Below are 18,904 nucleotides of genomic sequence, written 5' to 3'. Positions count from 1 at the left end.
GACTGGGTGCAATACATGTACCACACACTATGACTAGTGTTGTATTTCTTATGACAATACGATGAAAAGTATTAGCAATATCATTAAATTTATTTTCCATAGATGATACATTTACCTGTTGTGTAATCATTGGGTAACTCGACGTAAACCTATACAGATAATAATTTATAGCCATAGTGGAATATATCCAACTGTTCATTTTTTTGTTATATATATATATATATGGGCACAAGCAATCTTCTCTATTTCTAGATCATGCTCGAGTAACTTGTATGCCCAAAATTGATCATAAAAAATACAAAATTAATTAGTGTCAGTCCCCAACAATGACGTTAAAATTTGAAGGGTATTAAATCCAACAAAAATAAATTTCTATACCTAAATCAAAATTAAATTAAATTTATAATATAGTCTCACAGAGACTGGACTAATTATGTTGCTGACTTCTTATATCAAGATTAGACAAATCTGCGAAATTAAAAAAAAAAAGGTTAAAACTAAATCTAAAATAAATAATAGAAATTAAATAAAAGTGAAATAAAAATAAAACAATTTGTTTATGTAAAATAGCTAGACTCATTTATTAAACCTGAAAAAACATACAAGTAATAAAAGTCTGACACAAACAGATGGCTCCTTGGCAAGCCAAACCGTTCAGCCTAAAGAATGAGTTTTCACCCCCATTTTGCAAAGAAACATTTCAGAAATAGAAAACCCATTCGGGAACCAAATCGCCTCTTCCAAAGAAAACATAGATCAGAGGTGACCAAAACAAGACTCCGGCAATCTTCATCATAGCTTTTCCAGCACCTCTCCTCCTTTAAGCCGACTCTCCTTACCACCTTCTATCGCACTCCGCTTCGTCGACCCCAAAACCAGGAATCCCTCCCTCCAGATAAGTATTCTCGCCTCTTCTTATTCCTTCTGTAGCACGGAGATGTGCTAAACCATTTGCTTGCCTTGATGCATGTTCAAAATTACATCTATCGAACCTCTTACTCAGTTCCTTTGAATCCTTGATGAAGGCGCTTATAGCAGGTCTATCCTCTTGTTCTATTCGCAATTTTCGGATAACCAAACGGGCATCCCCTACAATGACCACTCTTTGAAATCCTAGATCGAGTCCCATTTGCAGTGCCTAGAGACAGGCCAGTGCTTCAACCGCAAAAGGAGAAGGTATGTATCTATTAAGTATGATTCTTGAACCCAGAACCCGTCCATCTGGATTCCTACATACCAAACCGGACATGATTCTTTTGTGTGATTCTGAAGAGTTGCATCAAATTTTATTTTAATAAAATCTGGATCTGGTGGGCACCATCTTTTTGCCACAATCTTTTGACCGGGTAAATGTCTATCAATGTCATCTATTTCCCTGAAATATGCCCATATGAAATAATCTGATTCATGGGAATATTTTTTAATCCCCTCATGCACCTATTTATTCCTTGCTTTCCAGATGACCCAAAGAGCACAGAACACCTTTTTGCACTTGATTGTTGAAATGGTAGAAACAATACCCATTAACCAATGGAAATCCACGAACACATTTCGGTCTCTAGTTACATGGTTTGTGGCTCTTGAGTCTAAAATCCACAAAGGATGAGATTCAATGAGTAATACAATACTAGAAAAAATGTAGTACTTTCAAATTATTTATTGCACTTGAAAGTGCTTTATAGGTCTTTACCTTCTTTGGCTCAGTGCATTCACAAGCAAAGTGACCCTTCTTGTCACAATTGAAACACTTAATTTGAGCTTTAATTTTCTTCTTCTTTTTAATTGTTTGGAGAGCCTTTCTTTTTCCTTGGGAGTTAGACTTTTGCTTCTTAAAAGCTTTTTCCTTGTAGCCACCATATAGTTTGTGCTTCTTTAAGCCAGAATCTGCATTTGAACTTGTTCCTACCATATATACATCAATATTAGGCTTAATTGCCTCATTACTATCTTCCAACTAAAGATGTCGAGTGACATCATCTAGAATCTTGATGCCCTCATTGTGGGCAATGTGCACTATCATATGCTCCTAGTTGTGAGGCAATGACCAAATAAGTGCTTGAACCTATTGTTCATTAGACAGAGTGTGACTTGTGTCTCTCAGTTCTCTAATCATGTTTGACGTTTCTCTTGTAAGTTTCAAACTTGATTGTGAGCTACCTGAGTTTAGTAACTAAAGTGCCCCTAAAATTCTCTTTAAGAGCAGTCCACTCATCTTTTGCGACCTCATGCTTCTTGAACTTACACATGATGTCATTGTCCTTATTGCTCAACAACGTTATACGAGGTATTAAAATTTTTTATTTCCAGGCATCTTATGCCTCTCGGTCCCTTTTATTTTGGGTTGTATTTGTTGGAAAAAAAAAAGGATTTTTAGAAGCTTATAGGCATATTCTCGATTGGTAAATGTAGAGATTTAAATTATAAAATTATGGATTTATATTTTACCCCATTAGACTTTTACAACGGTGATCAAAATAGTTTGAGTGATGAATGAGAAATTGATGCTCAAAGTAAGTCACTTTTGAATTACGTTGAAGAAAATGAAAAGTTTAGTTCCACATTGGTTAGATATCAAGTGTGGAATATGTTTATATATATGAACTAACGTGGTAGTTATTGAATGATTAAGTTAATGCGCTCTTTTGTGTGCAAGGGGGGTGCAAATTCAAACCTGTCGGGGTTGGGGGTGCACTCGCACGACATGGGCGATGTGAAATGTTTGAACTAGTGGATTCTTTCTAGGCCTATGGATATTTTAGCCTAATACGTAATTTTATTTTTCCTCAACAAAACTTATCTCTTTAAATTCTGTTTGGAATTAAAAATGACAACAAATATTAAATTGAGTTTAATGGCTCCTTAATATCTCCTTTAGTCAAAATTTCCATAATTTATCTATAGAAGAAAATATACATTGAATTATTCTCTATTTTTCCTGCAAAAATTTCGAGATCTTTTCTCTTCATATTTCAAACTTATTTTCGGTGATAGAAGGAAGCTAGGCTATATAGTTCGTTGATCATTGCAGCTGTGTCACTGCCGTGCTCATCTCATTGTTGTATCTTGGGAGATAGTCGACTAACGGTTTTTCAGCACCAAAAGAGCGGCCGAATCTTTCTTAAGAAAACTGTTAAAATATGCCTCAACTACCAGTCGGTTTTCTGCTTACTTACGTATATACAATTTCGATCTAGTTTTATTTCTAATTAGATTTTTATCTATATATTTATATTGTTCTGGTTCGATCTTGTGATTTAAATTAATATTTTACATTACTGTTTATTTCACTTAACCTATTTGTAATAATATTTGCCGACATTATTTAAAATTTCATGAACCTCTTATTCTTCCAGAACATATTGGATTTTCATATTGCAGATTTCAAAATTGTCCCCATTGAACTTTTCTTCTTTGTTAAGCACAATAAGAATTTTTTTTTTAAGTAGATGCCATTTCATAATATTTTCTACATTAAGACGAACACATGCATGCCTAGCATACAAAATTCCCATATTATTATATCATTATAATGAAAGAAAACTAGTGATAATTATCATATTACACAAAACCAATTGCAAATCAGTGTTTACAATCAAATTCTATATTATGCTAATGGTCACTAATTTAGTTATTTGTAATAATAGAACTTCCACTATTTGATATAGTTTATGAATGATAAAACAATAAAAAGTAATAAACTAATAAATAATTAAACTACGAATGAAAAACATAATTTATTTACATAAAGATACACATACATTTTACTAGTGCAATATGTAACATAAAAGAAGAAAATAAGAAAGATAAAAAGTAAAATAAAATAAACAAAAAATAGAAAAAAAAACACCTAGAAACATAAGTCATCAAAAGACTAACAAATAAAACAAACACTAATCATCGAGCTCCACATACTCGATATCATCATCATCTATGTCCAGAAAATCCTCAAGCACTTGTCCCATAACTGGGTTGGAATCCACATAAAAGTTGAATGTCTACCATGGCAATCCATAAAGTGATGAGCATGCTATGATTCATTTGATTAGTGGTGGAAATCGTGGCGGAAATCGCAGTTGGCCTAGCTCTCACCCGTACACTATTTTTTATCAACATTCGAATCAGTTCAACGTATGACTGATCCTTATTGGGAAATCATATTTCATCTAAGAGACATTTTAGAACGTCAGTTATCAATGTGGCTTTCAGACTTTGAATTTTCATGTCGCCCAAAGTAATTTTTGTATTTTGCTATTGACTTTCATGACATGGGTAATAATATCATCTTTTGGATCCATCCGAAAAAGAATTATAATTCAATCAGACTTATAATTCAATCTAAGTCCTCTTTGATTCTAATCACTTTCGGTGTACGAATGCATATTACCATACTAATCTATAACAAATACAGATAAAAAAAAACAATGAATATTTAAGAAATATTATATTTCTACCTTATTTTAATCAATTCATTATTTGTACGTATGATCTAAATAATATGTATAAACTTGAGATTACTTGATTGTGACATAAATCGAGTGGTTGATAAATCCAATTACAGTACATAGCATTTTATTTATTTTCCTGTGTCGAAACCATTTAAAAAAAAAAAGAGAATCGACTTTATCTAAAAGCGAAAATTAAAACGGGAGTCGCCACTGATCTTTATTAGGTGTGATCGGATCACCTTTGTTTTGATAAAATATTTTAGTTTACGTTTTTGGTCTACGAAACTCGAGAGAATGGGTTCGGGAGTCAGTTACGTGCGAGGAAGGATTAGCACCCTCGTCACGCCCAAAATTGGTACCGTATTGAATATTTAGTGTCTTAATGTCGAAAGTTGAAAATCGAGAATGGATTGAAATACGATCCTTTTTTATTAATGTTTGTTTAGAAAAATACTCGGATTAAGTCGAAGGAACATCAAAGGTCCACTCGTCTCGTGATAACGATATGCCACACCCCGTAAGTTAGGATGTGACATTTGAACCATCGAGAATAAGTTTGCCTTTGATTTTTTATTGAAATTCTATGCATTTTAAAACTCGAAAGGATATTTGGCTATTTAGGATCAACGAGAAAACCGAAACCCCGTAAGTTAGGGCACAATTCCTCAATTTTCCAAAACGCGAAACATTGCCTTATTTTGAAATTCTTGTTTTTGAATAATAGCAAGTACGAAATTTAGACGACGTACGTTATTTTGTTTGGAATAAAATAAAATGATCCATATTTGATAAACATGTTGGAGCTTAACACATGACATGATTTAAAATAAAATAAAATGTACTATAGAGCATGGAATAGTAATAGACGAATTAGATGCAAGGTTAATGAGTGCCAACAATATGAGGATGCTAAATAAACAATTTCAATAACATGTAATGGCAATATTTACACGACGTACATTATTTAATATCAACCTTAATAAACAGAGAAATGAAGTAATAATATAAAACAACTTAAATCAAATAATATAAGATAATTTTAAATAAATAATATATGTATAAAAGGTTTAAAATAAATACTATAAAAGCAATTTAAAGTAAATAATAGAAAACAATTTAAAATCATCAATAAAAAGTCTAAAATAAATAATACGTAAAAAAATTTAAAATAAATAATATACATAAAATAAAAAAAAAACAAAAAACAGTTTAACATAAAAAATATATATAAAAAAATAAAATAAATAATGTATAAAGAGTTTAAGATACACAACATATAAAAATTTGAAAATAAATAATCCATATAAAAAGGAAATTTAAAAATAAACCTTATATATAAACTTATAATAATAAACAATTCAAAAATAATATATAAAAAGGGTTTAAAATAAATTTTTTTAAAAAATATGAAGTAATTAACATATATATAATAATTCGAAATGACATGTATTAAAAACAGTTTAAAATGAATATTATATAAAAAATTTAAAGTGAATAATATATAAAATAGTTTAAACTATGTATTGTATATAAATTTAAAATACATAATATGTAAAAGTTTAAAATAAATAACAATAAAAGGAATTTAACATATAGAATAATATATCTAAATAACATATAAAAAATTTAAATAGATAATATATATAAAATAGTTTAAAATAAAAGGTATCTAAAAAAAATATGCATAATAATTTTAACAAATAACGTATATGAAAATTAAAATGAATAATAGTTTAAAATATGTAAAACTTAGAATACATGATAATAACACGATTTAAAAGAAATAATATAAGAAAAACAAGCTTAAAATAAATAAATAATAAAATAATTTCCTAAAAGAACTGAAATAATAAATAATTATAATAATTAAATAAATTAAATAGATTAGGACTAGGCTGAAATTGAATTAAAAATTAAGGTACAATTTGTAAATAATAGAAAATAGGCCATCAATGACTGAAATGAGGCGCGCCTAAACAGTGGGGGACTGATTGGGAAAATATTCCCAAAACTTATGCGCACCGTTTCAAATGGGACCAAAATGAGACGAATGCAAAGAACAGGGGGTCAGATAAAAAACACAAAAGAAAGAATAAAAGGGCTAAATTGAAAACAAGACGCAAAACAGAAGGACCTGCAACGAAAATAGCCCATTTGGCTTTAAAAACGCGTGGATCCTTCTCAATCGGGTCGCACCGCCCCCCCAAAAAACGAAGCCGTTTTGGCATCTGGGGGGAGGGAATGAAACGATGCCATTTCATGCCTCTGTAAAAGCCCAAACAATTTTATTTCTTCCATTTCAGCCTTAGTTTTAGAAAAAAAAAAAAACTAAAAGAAACCTTAAAACTCTCTCTTCGCTTCCCCTATGGCCGATCAAAACGACCCACCAACTGCTATCCGTAGCACCACCACAGTGATCGGTGGCCGGCCTCATGCAAATGGGCATTTTCAGCCCTATTTTAGACGGGTTCGAGGCGTCCGAAAACGGTGGAGGTTCCCACTACCGTGGAGGAGTTTGCAACAGGTAAGGGGAACAATTCCCTTTTGTATTTTTTTTTTACTTTCGATTAATAAAAATAAATCTAAAAATAAAACGAAAACAGAAGAGGAAATCCGCTCTTGGAAGATTAAATCCTTTCTTATTATTCTTGAAAGTAAAATCACAAGAAAATGAAATGAAAAGAGGACTAACTATTTCAAAATATCTGATTTCTAATTATCTTCCTATTTTTTTGAATTCGGAGAGAAGAAGAAGTACAAACTGACTATTTTTATTTTTATAGATGATTACAAAACTCTTCGTTTCCCTTTCTTTTGTCATTTTCTTGTTGTCCGCTTTTGTCTTGTGTGTGGATCTTTGTTTTGCAAGTGGTGTCAGATGCGTAGAAGGCCAGTGGTTGGTACCTCGAGCGGTGGTGGCGCGCGCGAGGAGGCTGGTGGCTGAAGGCATGCGGTTAGGGTTTTCCTCTTCTTTGTTTTTGTTGAAAATTAGTTAAAGTTATGGGCCAATTAAGTCTTTAGGGTTTTAATAATTTTGGGCCTATATTGGGCCGTTGTAATTTGGGTTACTAAACATTGTAAATGGACTTTTAAATTTTTTTTAATTTGGTTTTATTCTTGTAGTCTGGGCCTGGGTCAAAATTGGCCATTACATCATGTATCACACATTAATGGCAAATCAGATATACAAAGCTAATCGTCAAACATAAAACATTCTCTCAATGGATATAAAAAAAAAGTGAAACCTGTATATATATATATATTCTACCATTATTCTCAATACGAGAAATCAAAAGCAAAAAAGCATTTGGCAAACAAACCATTCTTAAGCAAATGGTCAAATGCCATTATTATTATTATTATTATTATTATTATTGTTGTAGCAAACCAAATTTGCCCTATTCACCATAAACCCAAAATAAAAATAAAATAAATAAAACTAAAAATAAATAAAAGTCCATTTACAAAATATATCAGCCTAAATCATAAGCCCAAACTACTAAGCCAAGTCCATAACCTAAATTTTTTTCAGGAAACCTAAAACCCTAGCCCCCCTTGCCTCGCTACTCCTCGACATATCAGTAGACGCGATGCCTGAAACCTTCCCCCTTTGCATCAAAAGGGCAGCAACAACCTCGATAACTTTAACTGTCCTTGCAAGAAACACAAAAAGGAAAAAGAAGCAGAAACAAACAATCGAAAAATTTATATTGTAATATTCTCCCGGTTATAAAAATCAATTTTTGTAACATGAAAAGCAGGATTTTTTCTTTTGAAATAGAAGAACAACAGAGAAAATACAAAGAAAAACAACAAGTTTTGAAAAATGTAGTTCGTTTTATTTATTTATTTTTATGAAAATATTATTATTTCTTACCTGCGCCGTTGTGTTCTTCGCCGTGCGAGGTCGAGGCCGCTGTCTCCGATGAAAGAAAATATCGTAGTCAGACGAAAGAAACCGAGAGGTTTCTTAAATATTTCTTAGGGTTTCGCCATTTTTACTTCAAATCAGGGTTTAAAAGGTTTGAAAAGGTTTAAAAAGGGCTAAAATGGGGCTAAAAAGGTATTTTTTGGACTCCGGCCATCGGAGGCATTGGTGACTAGTAGCCACGACGGATTAAGGAAGCATTGAGAGAAAAAATAAGAGAGCAAATTTTTTTTTTCAAAAACAAGTACAAATGATTTTTTAATTATTTTTTGGTTTATATAGCCTTATAAAATGACGTCGTTTTGGGCTTAACTTTCAGACACCAAAAAAGTGTCGTTTCAAGCCAGACCCGCCAACTCGACCTGGATCCCCTTGGAATCTGAGTGTTTTCGCCACAAGGGTCTAATTGCGGCTCTAATCCTTCCGCTTTTTAATTCTTTTCAATACAATCTTATTTTTGGTCCTTTTTCTTTTTTAAAATTTATATCATTTAATTTTGGATTTTTTTTTTATTTTGGTCTCTCTGGAAAACGGTGTGCTTAATGGGTTTGGGAATAATTTCCCATTTGATCCCTACTCCTTTTCGCGCGTTCTGTTTTGATCCTTTATTCTGCCTTATTAATTAATTAATTTATTTTATTATAATTTATGCTTTTAATTTCATTTAAATTCCGATTCAATCCTTCATTTATTTAATTTCACCTTTTTATGAATTTATTTATTTATTATTTATTATTTATATTTTCTTTTTATTGTACATCTTTATCCTCTAAATTAAACAAATTTTACTTTATCCTTAATTCATTACTACTATCATTTTGTTTTTTTATTATTCAACATAACATTAATTAAACCATTATCGTCACTATTATTATTATCATCATCAATTTATTATTAAAGTTGTTCCATCAGTATTTGATAATGATACCTACTATTATTTTGTTCTTATATTATTATTTTACGATAGTCATTTCAAATTTTATCTATGTTTTATTTATTTTTATGTAGTTATTTTACTTTATTATTATTTTAAACTTTATGCTTAGATATATTTATTCATTCCTGCATTAAGCTCAATCGTATATCATATCAATTGATGCATTCGTTTTTACATAACTCATGAGAAGAAATTAAAACCAAGGTGATATTCTTTATTTTGATTTGTGCCTCTAACTTTCGGAGTATGATTTTTCCTTAAACTACAATAATTTGAATATCCCTCCCTTTTTTTAAAAAAACAAACAAATAATAAATAAATAAATAAAAGATTGCAAGATTTGGGCTATAATTAAACGGAGAGCGTCTTTATTTTTGAGAATTCGAGATTTTGTGCCCCAACTTACGAGACATGATTTTTTGTCTAGATCGACTCAAAATGAGAACACATCCTCATTAAAAATTCAATTTAGATCGGATTTCTTTCAATACCATCAAGTAACATGATGCAAAGATGGATCGTATTTTAAATTTCCTTTAAATTTTTAATTTTCGACTTCAAAACATCAAATAATCAACTAGGTACTAATTTTGGGCGTTATGAAGGTATTAATCTTTCCTCACATGTAACCGACTTCCGAACCTATTTTCTTAGATTTTGTAGGCCAAAAATTATTGTTTCAGTAAACCTAACCTTTTATTATTAAATTTTGAGATGATTCAAACACACCTAAATAAAAAAAATTGATGGTAACTCTATTCTTATTTTCAAAATAAAGTTGATTTCAAAAAAAAAATTTCGATAATTATTATTATTAATGGCCTTACGCCATTAAAATAGCCAACTTCCTGGCTACAACGCCATTTCTCTTAAGTAAAAATGGCGACTTTCATTTTTCTTTTCATTAAAACAATTGGGGGAAAGCAGATAAAGGAGTGATAAAACAAAATTTAATGGCAAAAACCATAGCAGAAAAATATATCATTTAAAATATTATACATGAATTAGCAATCAAATGGATTCAAATACCAATGTAATATATTGTGATTTAAATTATCACAACTTAGTTAAAGTAAGTGCATAGATCAGATCGTCATGTAACTTTGATGGTTATCCGGCCCGGCCCGAAGGCCCGTCCGAAATGTGGGAGGGTTTGGGGAAAAATATAGGCCCAAAAAATAGGTTTGGACAAAAAAATAAAGCCCGTTTAAAAAATGGGCCGGGCCTTGGGTAAGGTATTTTTAGCCTGGGCCCGGTCGGCCCGGCCCGAATCACAAAAGGACAAAAAAAATCTGCATATTTTTTGTATTTTTAAATGTTATTTTCTTGTTGTTTTCTCCCTATTTTGCTACCATTTTACTATTATGTTATTATTTTGTTGTTATTGTTTGGATATTGTATAAAATTTATTTTATTGTTAATTTTCTTATTATTTTAAAGGCATTTGTTAATTTTTTTATTATTTTAGAAGCATTTGCTTGTTAAGTTGCATTTATCTTAGTGTTATTTAAGTCTACATATTTTTTAAAATTTATTTTTAATTTGTTGGGAAATATTTATTTTGATATTTTTTGTATTTTTGATGTATTATATATATTTAAAAATAATATAAAAAATTAATACGGGTGGGCCGGGCCGGGCCTGGGTTTTAGTATTTTTATCCGGGTCGGGCTTGGACAAAATTTTAGGCCCATTTTTTGGGCCTGGCCCAGCCCGAGCCAAATAAATGGGCATGATTTTTTAGTTGAGCCCGACCCGAACCCGGCCCGGCCCGGCCCATGAACACCTCTACTCACGAACTACAATACTGATTTTTAAAATTTTGAAGAATGATTAAATGCTTTAAGAATTAAAAAAAAACTTTTTTCTTGTTATAGAAAAATTAATAAAACAATAAATAAAAGAGGATAGAAAATACGAGAGAATTTCATTATTTTATTTTCATTTACAAGGTGTTATTTATAAGCTCCTTTACATTCAATTAATAAAGGTATTACATTTAATAAATTAAAGTTTCTTAATTACTCTATTTAATAATCTCTTGATTATAAATTAAGTAAAGAGTTTTTATCTCATTACTTTAATATGCTTAAAGGGGTTTATGACATCTATTTAATTTACAACACTCCCCCTTGGATGTCTTTTAAATAAGAATGTGCCTCATTAAAACCTTTATTAGGAAAAACCCTATGGGATAAAAACCTAATGAAGGAAAAAGAGTACACAACCTTCTATTACAAGTTGCCTCGTTAAAAACTTTTACTAGGAAAATTCAGTGGGACAAAACCTTGGTTAAAGGAAAAGAGTACAACATGTTTTAGACTCCCCCTAATGGCGACATCACATTATATCTTTGAGTCGACGTACTTCCAATCTTGTTTCATAGTCTTTCAAATGTTGAAGTTGACAATGCCTTGGTAAAAAGATTTGCTAAATTATCACTAAAACAAATTTGTTAAACTTCTATGTCACCTTTCTTCTCAAAATCATGAGTAAAGAATAATTTTGGTGAAATATGTTTCGTTTTGTCACCTTTGATATAACCGCCCTTTAATTGAGTTATACATGCTGCATTATCTTCGTATAAGATAGTTGACATATTTTTCTGTAAAGACAAATTACATATCTTCTGGATATGTTGGGTTAATAACCTTAGCCAAACACATTCTCGGCTTGCCTCATGCATTACAATTATTTCAGCATGATTTAAAGAGGCAACAACTAATGTTTGCTTTGTCGAACGCCATGATATGACAGTACCTCCACATGTAAATAGATATCCCGTTTGAGATCGACCTTTATGTGGATCTGATAAATATCCAGCATCAGCATAACCAACTAATAGGGATTTTGAATCATTTGAATAAAATAACCCCATATCAATGGTCCTTCTAAGATATCTAAATACATGTTTAATTCCATTCCAATGTCTACGTGTTGGACAGTAACTAAATCTTGCTAACTAGTTTACAGCAAAAGCTATATCAAGTCTTGTGTTATTTGCAAGATACATCAATGCTCCTATGGCACTTAGATATGGTACTTCAGGACCAAGAAACTCTTTATCATTCTCACAAGGATGAAATTGATCTTTATTCACATCTAACGATCGTACAACCATCAGGGTACTCAATAGATGTGCTTTATCCATATAAAATTTATTTAAGATTTTTTTCGTATAGGTTGACTGATGGACATGAATTCCATCTTTTAAATGCTTGATCTGCAGGCCAAGACAAAATTTTGTTTTTCCTAGATCTTTCATCTCAAATTCTTTCTTTAAATAATTTACTGCATTTTGAAGCTCTTCAGGAGTTCTAATAATATTTAGATCATCAACATAAATAGCAATTATCACAAAGTTTGATTTAGACCTTTTTATAAAACACATGGGCAGATTGGATCATTTTTATAACCTTCTTTTAACAAATATTCACTAAGACAATTGTACCACATACGTCTAGATTGTTTTAATTCATATAAACTTTTCTTTAATCTGATTGAGCAATTTTCCCGGGAAACACTATATCCTTCAAGGATTTTAAACCCTTCAGGGATTTTCATATAAATTTCACTATCAAGTGTACCATACAAATAGGCTGTAACAACATCCATTAGACGCATATCAAGTTTTTCACATACCGCCAGACAAATAAGGTATCTAAACGTGATTGCATCCACCATAGGAGAATATGTTTCTTCATAATCAATGCCGGGTCTTTGCGAAAATCCTTGTGCTACAAGTCGTGATTTATATGTTACGAATTCATTTTTCTCATTTCATTTTCACACAAATATCCATTTATATCCTACCGGCTTTACATATTTAGGTGTTTAGACTATAGGTCCAAAAACCTCACGTTTAGAAAGTGAATTTAATTCTGCTTGAATTACGTCTTTCTATTTTCGCCAATCTTTTCTATTTCTACATTCCTCAATAGATTTAGGCTCAAGATCCTCATTTTCTTTTGCTATTTCAATAGCAACATTATAAGCAAAATTGTTGTCGGCAGCTATACTTTTTCGGTTCCATCTTTTTCCTGAAGTAACATAACTTATTGAGATTTCTTCGTTATCACCATTTTCAAGTACCTGAACCTCTTCTAGGGTTTTTTGATTAGTTATATCTTTGGCCTCTTCTAGGGCACTTGCCTCCACAATATTACCATATTGAATACTTGATCCTTTTTTTTTACAAGGATTTTTATCTTTGGAACCGATTGGCCTCCCACGCTTCAGGCGTGAATTACTTTCTTTTGCACTAACAATTTGCCTTATTGGGATATCAATTCGTATTGAAGCATTTTCAGCTGGTATGTGAGATTTTGTAATTCTCTTTAGGTCAGTAAATGAATCTGGCAGTTGATTGGCAATGTTTTGCAAATGTATAATCCTTTGAACTTCTTGTTCACATTGACTTGTACGAGGATCTAATTGAGATAATGATGATCCATTTCATGTAATTTCTTTTACCACTTGTATTTTCTCTTCCCCTAATGTTGGGAAGATTGTTTCATCAAAATGACAATCAATAAATTGTGAAGTAAATAAATCTCTTGTTAATGGTTCAACATATTTAATTATAGAAGGAGATTCATAACCAACATATATTCCCAACCTCCTTTAAGGACCCATCTTTGTGCGTTGTGGTGAAGCAATTGGAACATATACTGCACATCTAAAAATTCTAAGATGAGAAATATTTGGCTCCTGACCAAAAGCCAATTTTAATGGGGAGTACTTATTATAACTTGTTGGCCTTAAGCGCACAAGTGCTGCTGCATGCAAAATAGCATATCCCCAAGCTGTAACAGGGAGATTTGTTCTTATAAGCAATGGCCGAGCTATTAGTTGGAGGCGTTTGATAAATGATTAAGCTAAACCATTTTGTGTATAAACATGAGCTATAGGATGTTCAACTTTTATCCCAATTGACATACAATAATCATTAAAAGCTTGGGATGTAAACTCACCAGCATTATCAAGACGAATAGTTTTGATTGCATAATCTGGAAATTGTGCTCTTAATCGAATTATTTGAGCAAGTAGTCTCGCAAACGCCAGGTTGCTAGTTGATAATAAACACACATGTGACCACCTACTAGATGCATCTATTAATACTATAAAATATCTGAATGGTCTACATGGTGGATGAATGGGCCCACATATATCACCTTGAATACGTTCCAAAAATGCTGGAGATTCAATCCCAACTTTAGTTGGTGATGGTCTAATAATCAATTTTCTTTGAGAACAAGCGACACAAGATAAATCCTTGAATTCAAGAATCTTTTGGTTCTTTAATGGGTGTCCAATTGAATTCTCGATGATTCTTCGCATAATAGTAGATCCGGGATGGCCTAATCAGTCATGCCAAATAGTAAAAGTATGTTGTTCTACAAACTTCTGGTTTGTAGTAACATGTGACTCAATTGCACTAATATGTGTATAATATAAACCTGATGAAAAAGCAGGTAGCCTTTCCAAAATATATTTCTTTCCATATTCAACATTTGTAATATATATATTCAACAATTTTCTCATTCATAGTCTCAATATGATATCCATTAAGACGAATATCTTTAAAACTCAATAAATTTCTTTGAGACTTGGTGGAATATAAAGCATCATCCATGATAAATTTTGTACCTTTAGGTAATAATATAATAGCTCTTCCAGAGCCTTCAATAAGTTTTGAACTACCCGATATTGTATTAACATGGGCATTACTCATTGTCAAATGAGAAAAATATTTTTTATCTTTGAGTATCGTATGTGTTGTAGCACTATCTGTAAGACACATGTCTTCATTGATTTTAAGTCCATCGAAATTTTGTTGAATATTCATATTCTTTATAAAAATAAACAAAATATAATATGAGAAACATTGCAATTATTTATTAAATATATAAATTATTCTTTATGCAAGAAAATGAAATATACTTAAAACAACATAAAAATGCCAAAATAACATCAATTTTTCTAATGATTCTCAAAGAAATCTGCCACATCTAGGTGAGTTATATTATTAAAGTCATTAAATTTATCATCCTCGTAGGCATGGTCAATTTTATTATTATAGTGAATATCTTTATCTTTTGCCTCCATTTCATCATTTTGGGATATAAAATTTGTCTCCATATGCTTTCCCTTCCTTTTAATGGATGTTTCATAAAGTTTCACTAAATGCTCAGACGTACGACAGGTACGTGACCAATGCCCCGTCATACTACATCGGTAGCATATATTCTCAACAATCTTTGAAGGATTATTTTGACCACTTCTTTCTTGTCTTTCATTGTTATTCTTTTTTGGTGGTTAGAAGTATCATTGTTATGACCACCATAATAACGATTACTAATACATCCTCGACCACGTCCCCCACTACGTCCACGACCACGGCCGCGACTTCTATATTTTCTATTTTCATAATTATTGTGTACTACTACATTCACTTCAGGGAATGGTGCAGAACCAATGGGACGAATTCCATGATTTTTCATCAATAGCTTATTATTTTGTTCAGCCACCAAAAGGCATGAAATCAATTCAGAATACCTTTTAAAACCTTTTTCACGGTATTGCTGTTGCAGGAGCACATTAGTAGCGTGAAAGGTTGAAAATGTTTTCTCTAACAAGTCCTCATCAGTTATGCTTTCTCTACATAATTTTAGTTGAGAACTAATTTTGAAAAGTTCTGAATTATATTCACTTACAGTCTTAAAATCTTGTAACTATAAGTGCAACCAATCATAACGAGCTTTAGGGAGTATCACAGTTTTCTGATGGTCAAATCGTTCTTTCAAATTTTTTCACAACTCAAGAGGGTCTTTCACAGTGAGATATTCCACTTTTAATCCTTCATGCAGATGATGACGGATGAAAATCATTGCTTTTGCCTTGTCTTGATTAGTTGCTTCTTTATCTGCTAATATAGTATTTCCTAGACCTTTAGCATCTAGGTGAATTTCAGCATCTAACACTCATGACAAATAATTCTTACCTGAGATGTCTAAGGCCGCAAATTCAAGTTTGGCAAGATTTGACATTATAATCACTTTAATCAAAATAAAAAAAAATATTAGTAAAATAATAAGTATTCTCAATCGTAAAATAATTCAATTATATATACCAAATTTGCTAAATAATAATATATATGTCAAATATTGGCATAAAGAGGAATACTCTTAATAATAACTTAACACAAATTAAATTAATTGAAATTTCTTTTAATAAAAAAAAACATGTATATATAATTATCATTATTAGATTTTAGTTGTAAAAATAAATGTGCAAATGTTACCCAAAGCAAATATTTTATCTAGAAAATAAAATAAAAGAATTATGAAAATACGTATACCGTATAATACGGGCAAATTATATAAATTCGAAATGACGTGAACTTCACTATAAACTCGTAGAAGCTCGTGCTGATAACGTGTTATAGAAAAATTAATAAAACAATAAATAAAAGAGGATGAAAAATACGAGAGAATTTTATTATTTTATTTTCATTTACAAGGTGCTATTTATAAGCTCCTTTACATTCAATTAATAAATGTATTACATTTAATGAATTAAAGTTTCTTAATTATTCTATTTAATAATCTCCTGATTATAAATTAAGTAAAGAGTTTTATCTCATTACTTTAATATGCTTAAAGGGGGTTAAAACATCCATTTAATTTACAACATTTCTTTGTTATTTTAATTTACAGAGAATGTAAGTTTAAAAAAAAAATCAGTAAGGGGATTGACCCTTTATAATTCTCACAAACTGCATAACAATTTTTTTATTTTTATTTTAAATTCAAATGCAAACTTTCAAGAAGTTTAACCATTACTTGAGATGTGATCTGATGTGTAGGTGTCCATTGTAGAGGTTTACACCAATACCAGCACATTAGTTAATAATCAATCATGATCCATCTCCCAATATAGATATTAAAAACCAAAATGAACAGCTGAAAATCATATATACATGCAATGCAAACCTGAAATGAAATCAATGCTTCAACAATCACAATCTTTTTGACACAAACACAATCTTCACCAAAAGCAATTTAAAGCTTTGACACAAAAACTTAACCATTTTACAAGCCTTTTGGAGCATTAACATATGCAAGCAATTCCTCATCAGTATCAAATTTCTTCATTTCTTCCTCATCTAGGGTAACCCAAGCCTCTATTCCGTTGCCATTCACGGCATCCATGAAAACAGTTGTGTTCTTGATTTCTCTATGAGCGGAGGCTGCCCAAATGGGTTTCCCCCAACCAAAATCAGATTCGTACAGAGGAAACCTGCATAAACTGGTGAAGCCAAGGGGAATGATCTCGCATTTGCCGCCATAACGTGTTATTATTTCTTCATATTTGTCGTAGTGATTATATCCATCTTGGAGTTTCTTCACATACTCCTTGTTCACTGTTTTTATGGAGTCTCTCATTTGGGTGACGATGTTACTGTTCATGGATGGGATTATGATTGCAAAGCTATAAAGGTTGCCGAATGACGATATTGGCAATGGGGGTTCAGTTCTTGCACGTATATTTACCAAGTGAGAAATTGTGCAAACCGTATTGGGTCTTGATCTTACACTAATGGCAGTAACCAAATGCTCCCATATGAAAGTCGATAAAGCCTCAACTCGAGTTGGGCATGTTTGGTTACAACTCTCGGCGTATTTTCTTCTGATTTCCTCCACTTTGGTGGCACCAAATACGAAGCTCTTGGTTAGAACATGTTCTTTTTTTAATTGACTGATTATTGGTGTGTATCCCGAAAGATCTCGTGGTGGGAAAAGCGCGGCTGATTCGAAACTGGGTGCCATTAACTTTGTCTCCCCACGAGCAATGGCTGCCCACATATTCACAAACGTGAAAAACGAAAGGGCGTCACTGATTTTGTGAGAAACACAAACACCAATCCCTATTCCCCCACAGTCGAACACATTGAATTGGATTCCGAGGAGAATTTCTTTGTGTCCATGGATTTCAAAAGGAAGCAATATGTTGAGTTCTTTCGGAACTACATTATTTATAGCATCTAAAAGTTTGCACTTCACTCTAACTTCCACGAAGGGAATCCCCTCATCATTGCAATCAATAGACAACCGGTCCTCCATCATCCGACCAGCCAGTGGGTAGAAATAGGTGAAGGCATTGGACATGGAGTGTTTCAGCCGATCCAAAATTGTGATTCTGTTGGCTTCGGTATCGCATATTTTTGGATAGAAATAAACCAAATGGTTATAGAGTAAGGGAGTTAATTGATCGAGGAATGATAGTCTATACCGACGAAGTCGGTCGGGGGTTGGAGAGGATGGCTTTAGTATCTCCTCGGAAACTACTACGACGTCAAGCTTCATGTTGTACGTATATGATTAGATTCTTATTAAGAATGAGGTTTTTGTATATTATCCAATGGTTAGTGCCACTACACTTTATAAATAAGAGTTGATGGAGGTAAAAATGGTCCGAATAGGACTTAAATTAAAAGAAAATTATAATGCTAATTGCAATTGATGCTAACCTTTTGATAGAAACGTAGAAAATCAATGATAATTAACTAATTAATTGAAATATTATTAGATA

General features: G+C 31.6%; 1 protein-coding gene and 3 long non-coding RNA genes across 4 annotated transcripts; 2 read left to right on the top strand and 2 right to left on the bottom strand.

Annotated features, from left to right (window-relative positions):
* Positions 1–584: 584 nt before the first annotated feature.
* Positions 585–3,355, top strand: LOC107938256 (uncharacterized). Its single transcript, XR_001694851.2, has 2 exons — positions 585–1,176; positions 2,654–3,355. It is a non-coding gene; the product is annotated as an uncharacterized lncRNA (long non-coding RNA).
* Positions 3,356–6,525: 3,170 nt separating this feature from the next.
* Positions 6,526–7,567, top strand: LOC107938260 (uncharacterized). The gene is made up of 2 exons (XR_001694855.2): positions 6,526–6,969; positions 7,315–7,567. It is a non-coding gene; the product is annotated as an uncharacterized lncRNA (long non-coding RNA).
* LOC121232178 (uncharacterized) lies at positions 7,062–8,638 on the bottom strand. The gene is made up of 2 exons (XR_005930418.1): positions 8,323–8,638; positions 7,062–8,093 (listed from the first exon to the last, which is right to left on the bottom strand). It is a non-coding gene; the product is annotated as an uncharacterized lncRNA (long non-coding RNA).
* Positions 8,639–17,403: 8,765 nt separating this feature from the next.
* LOC107938263 (stemmadenine O-acetyltransferase) lies at positions 17,404–18,678 on the bottom strand. The gene has a single exon (XM_016871355.1). It carries the CDS (start codon positions 18,676–18,678, stop codon positions 17,404–17,406), a length of 1,275 nt encoding a protein of 424 aa, XP_016726844.1.
* Positions 18,679–18,904: the final 226 nt, after the last annotated feature.

The sequence above is a fragment of the Gossypium hirsutum genome, chromosome A07 (assembly GCF_007990345.1).
Source record: "Gossypium hirsutum isolate 1008001.06 chromosome A07, Gossypium_hirsutum_v2.1, whole genome shotgun sequence".
In the NCBI taxonomy this organism is placed as follows: domain Eukaryota; kingdom Viridiplantae; phylum Streptophyta; class Magnoliopsida; order Malvales; family Malvaceae; genus Gossypium; species Gossypium hirsutum.
The sequence above is the reverse complement of the archived record's forward strand: the minus strand, read 5'-3'. Positions and strand labels throughout refer to the sequence as shown.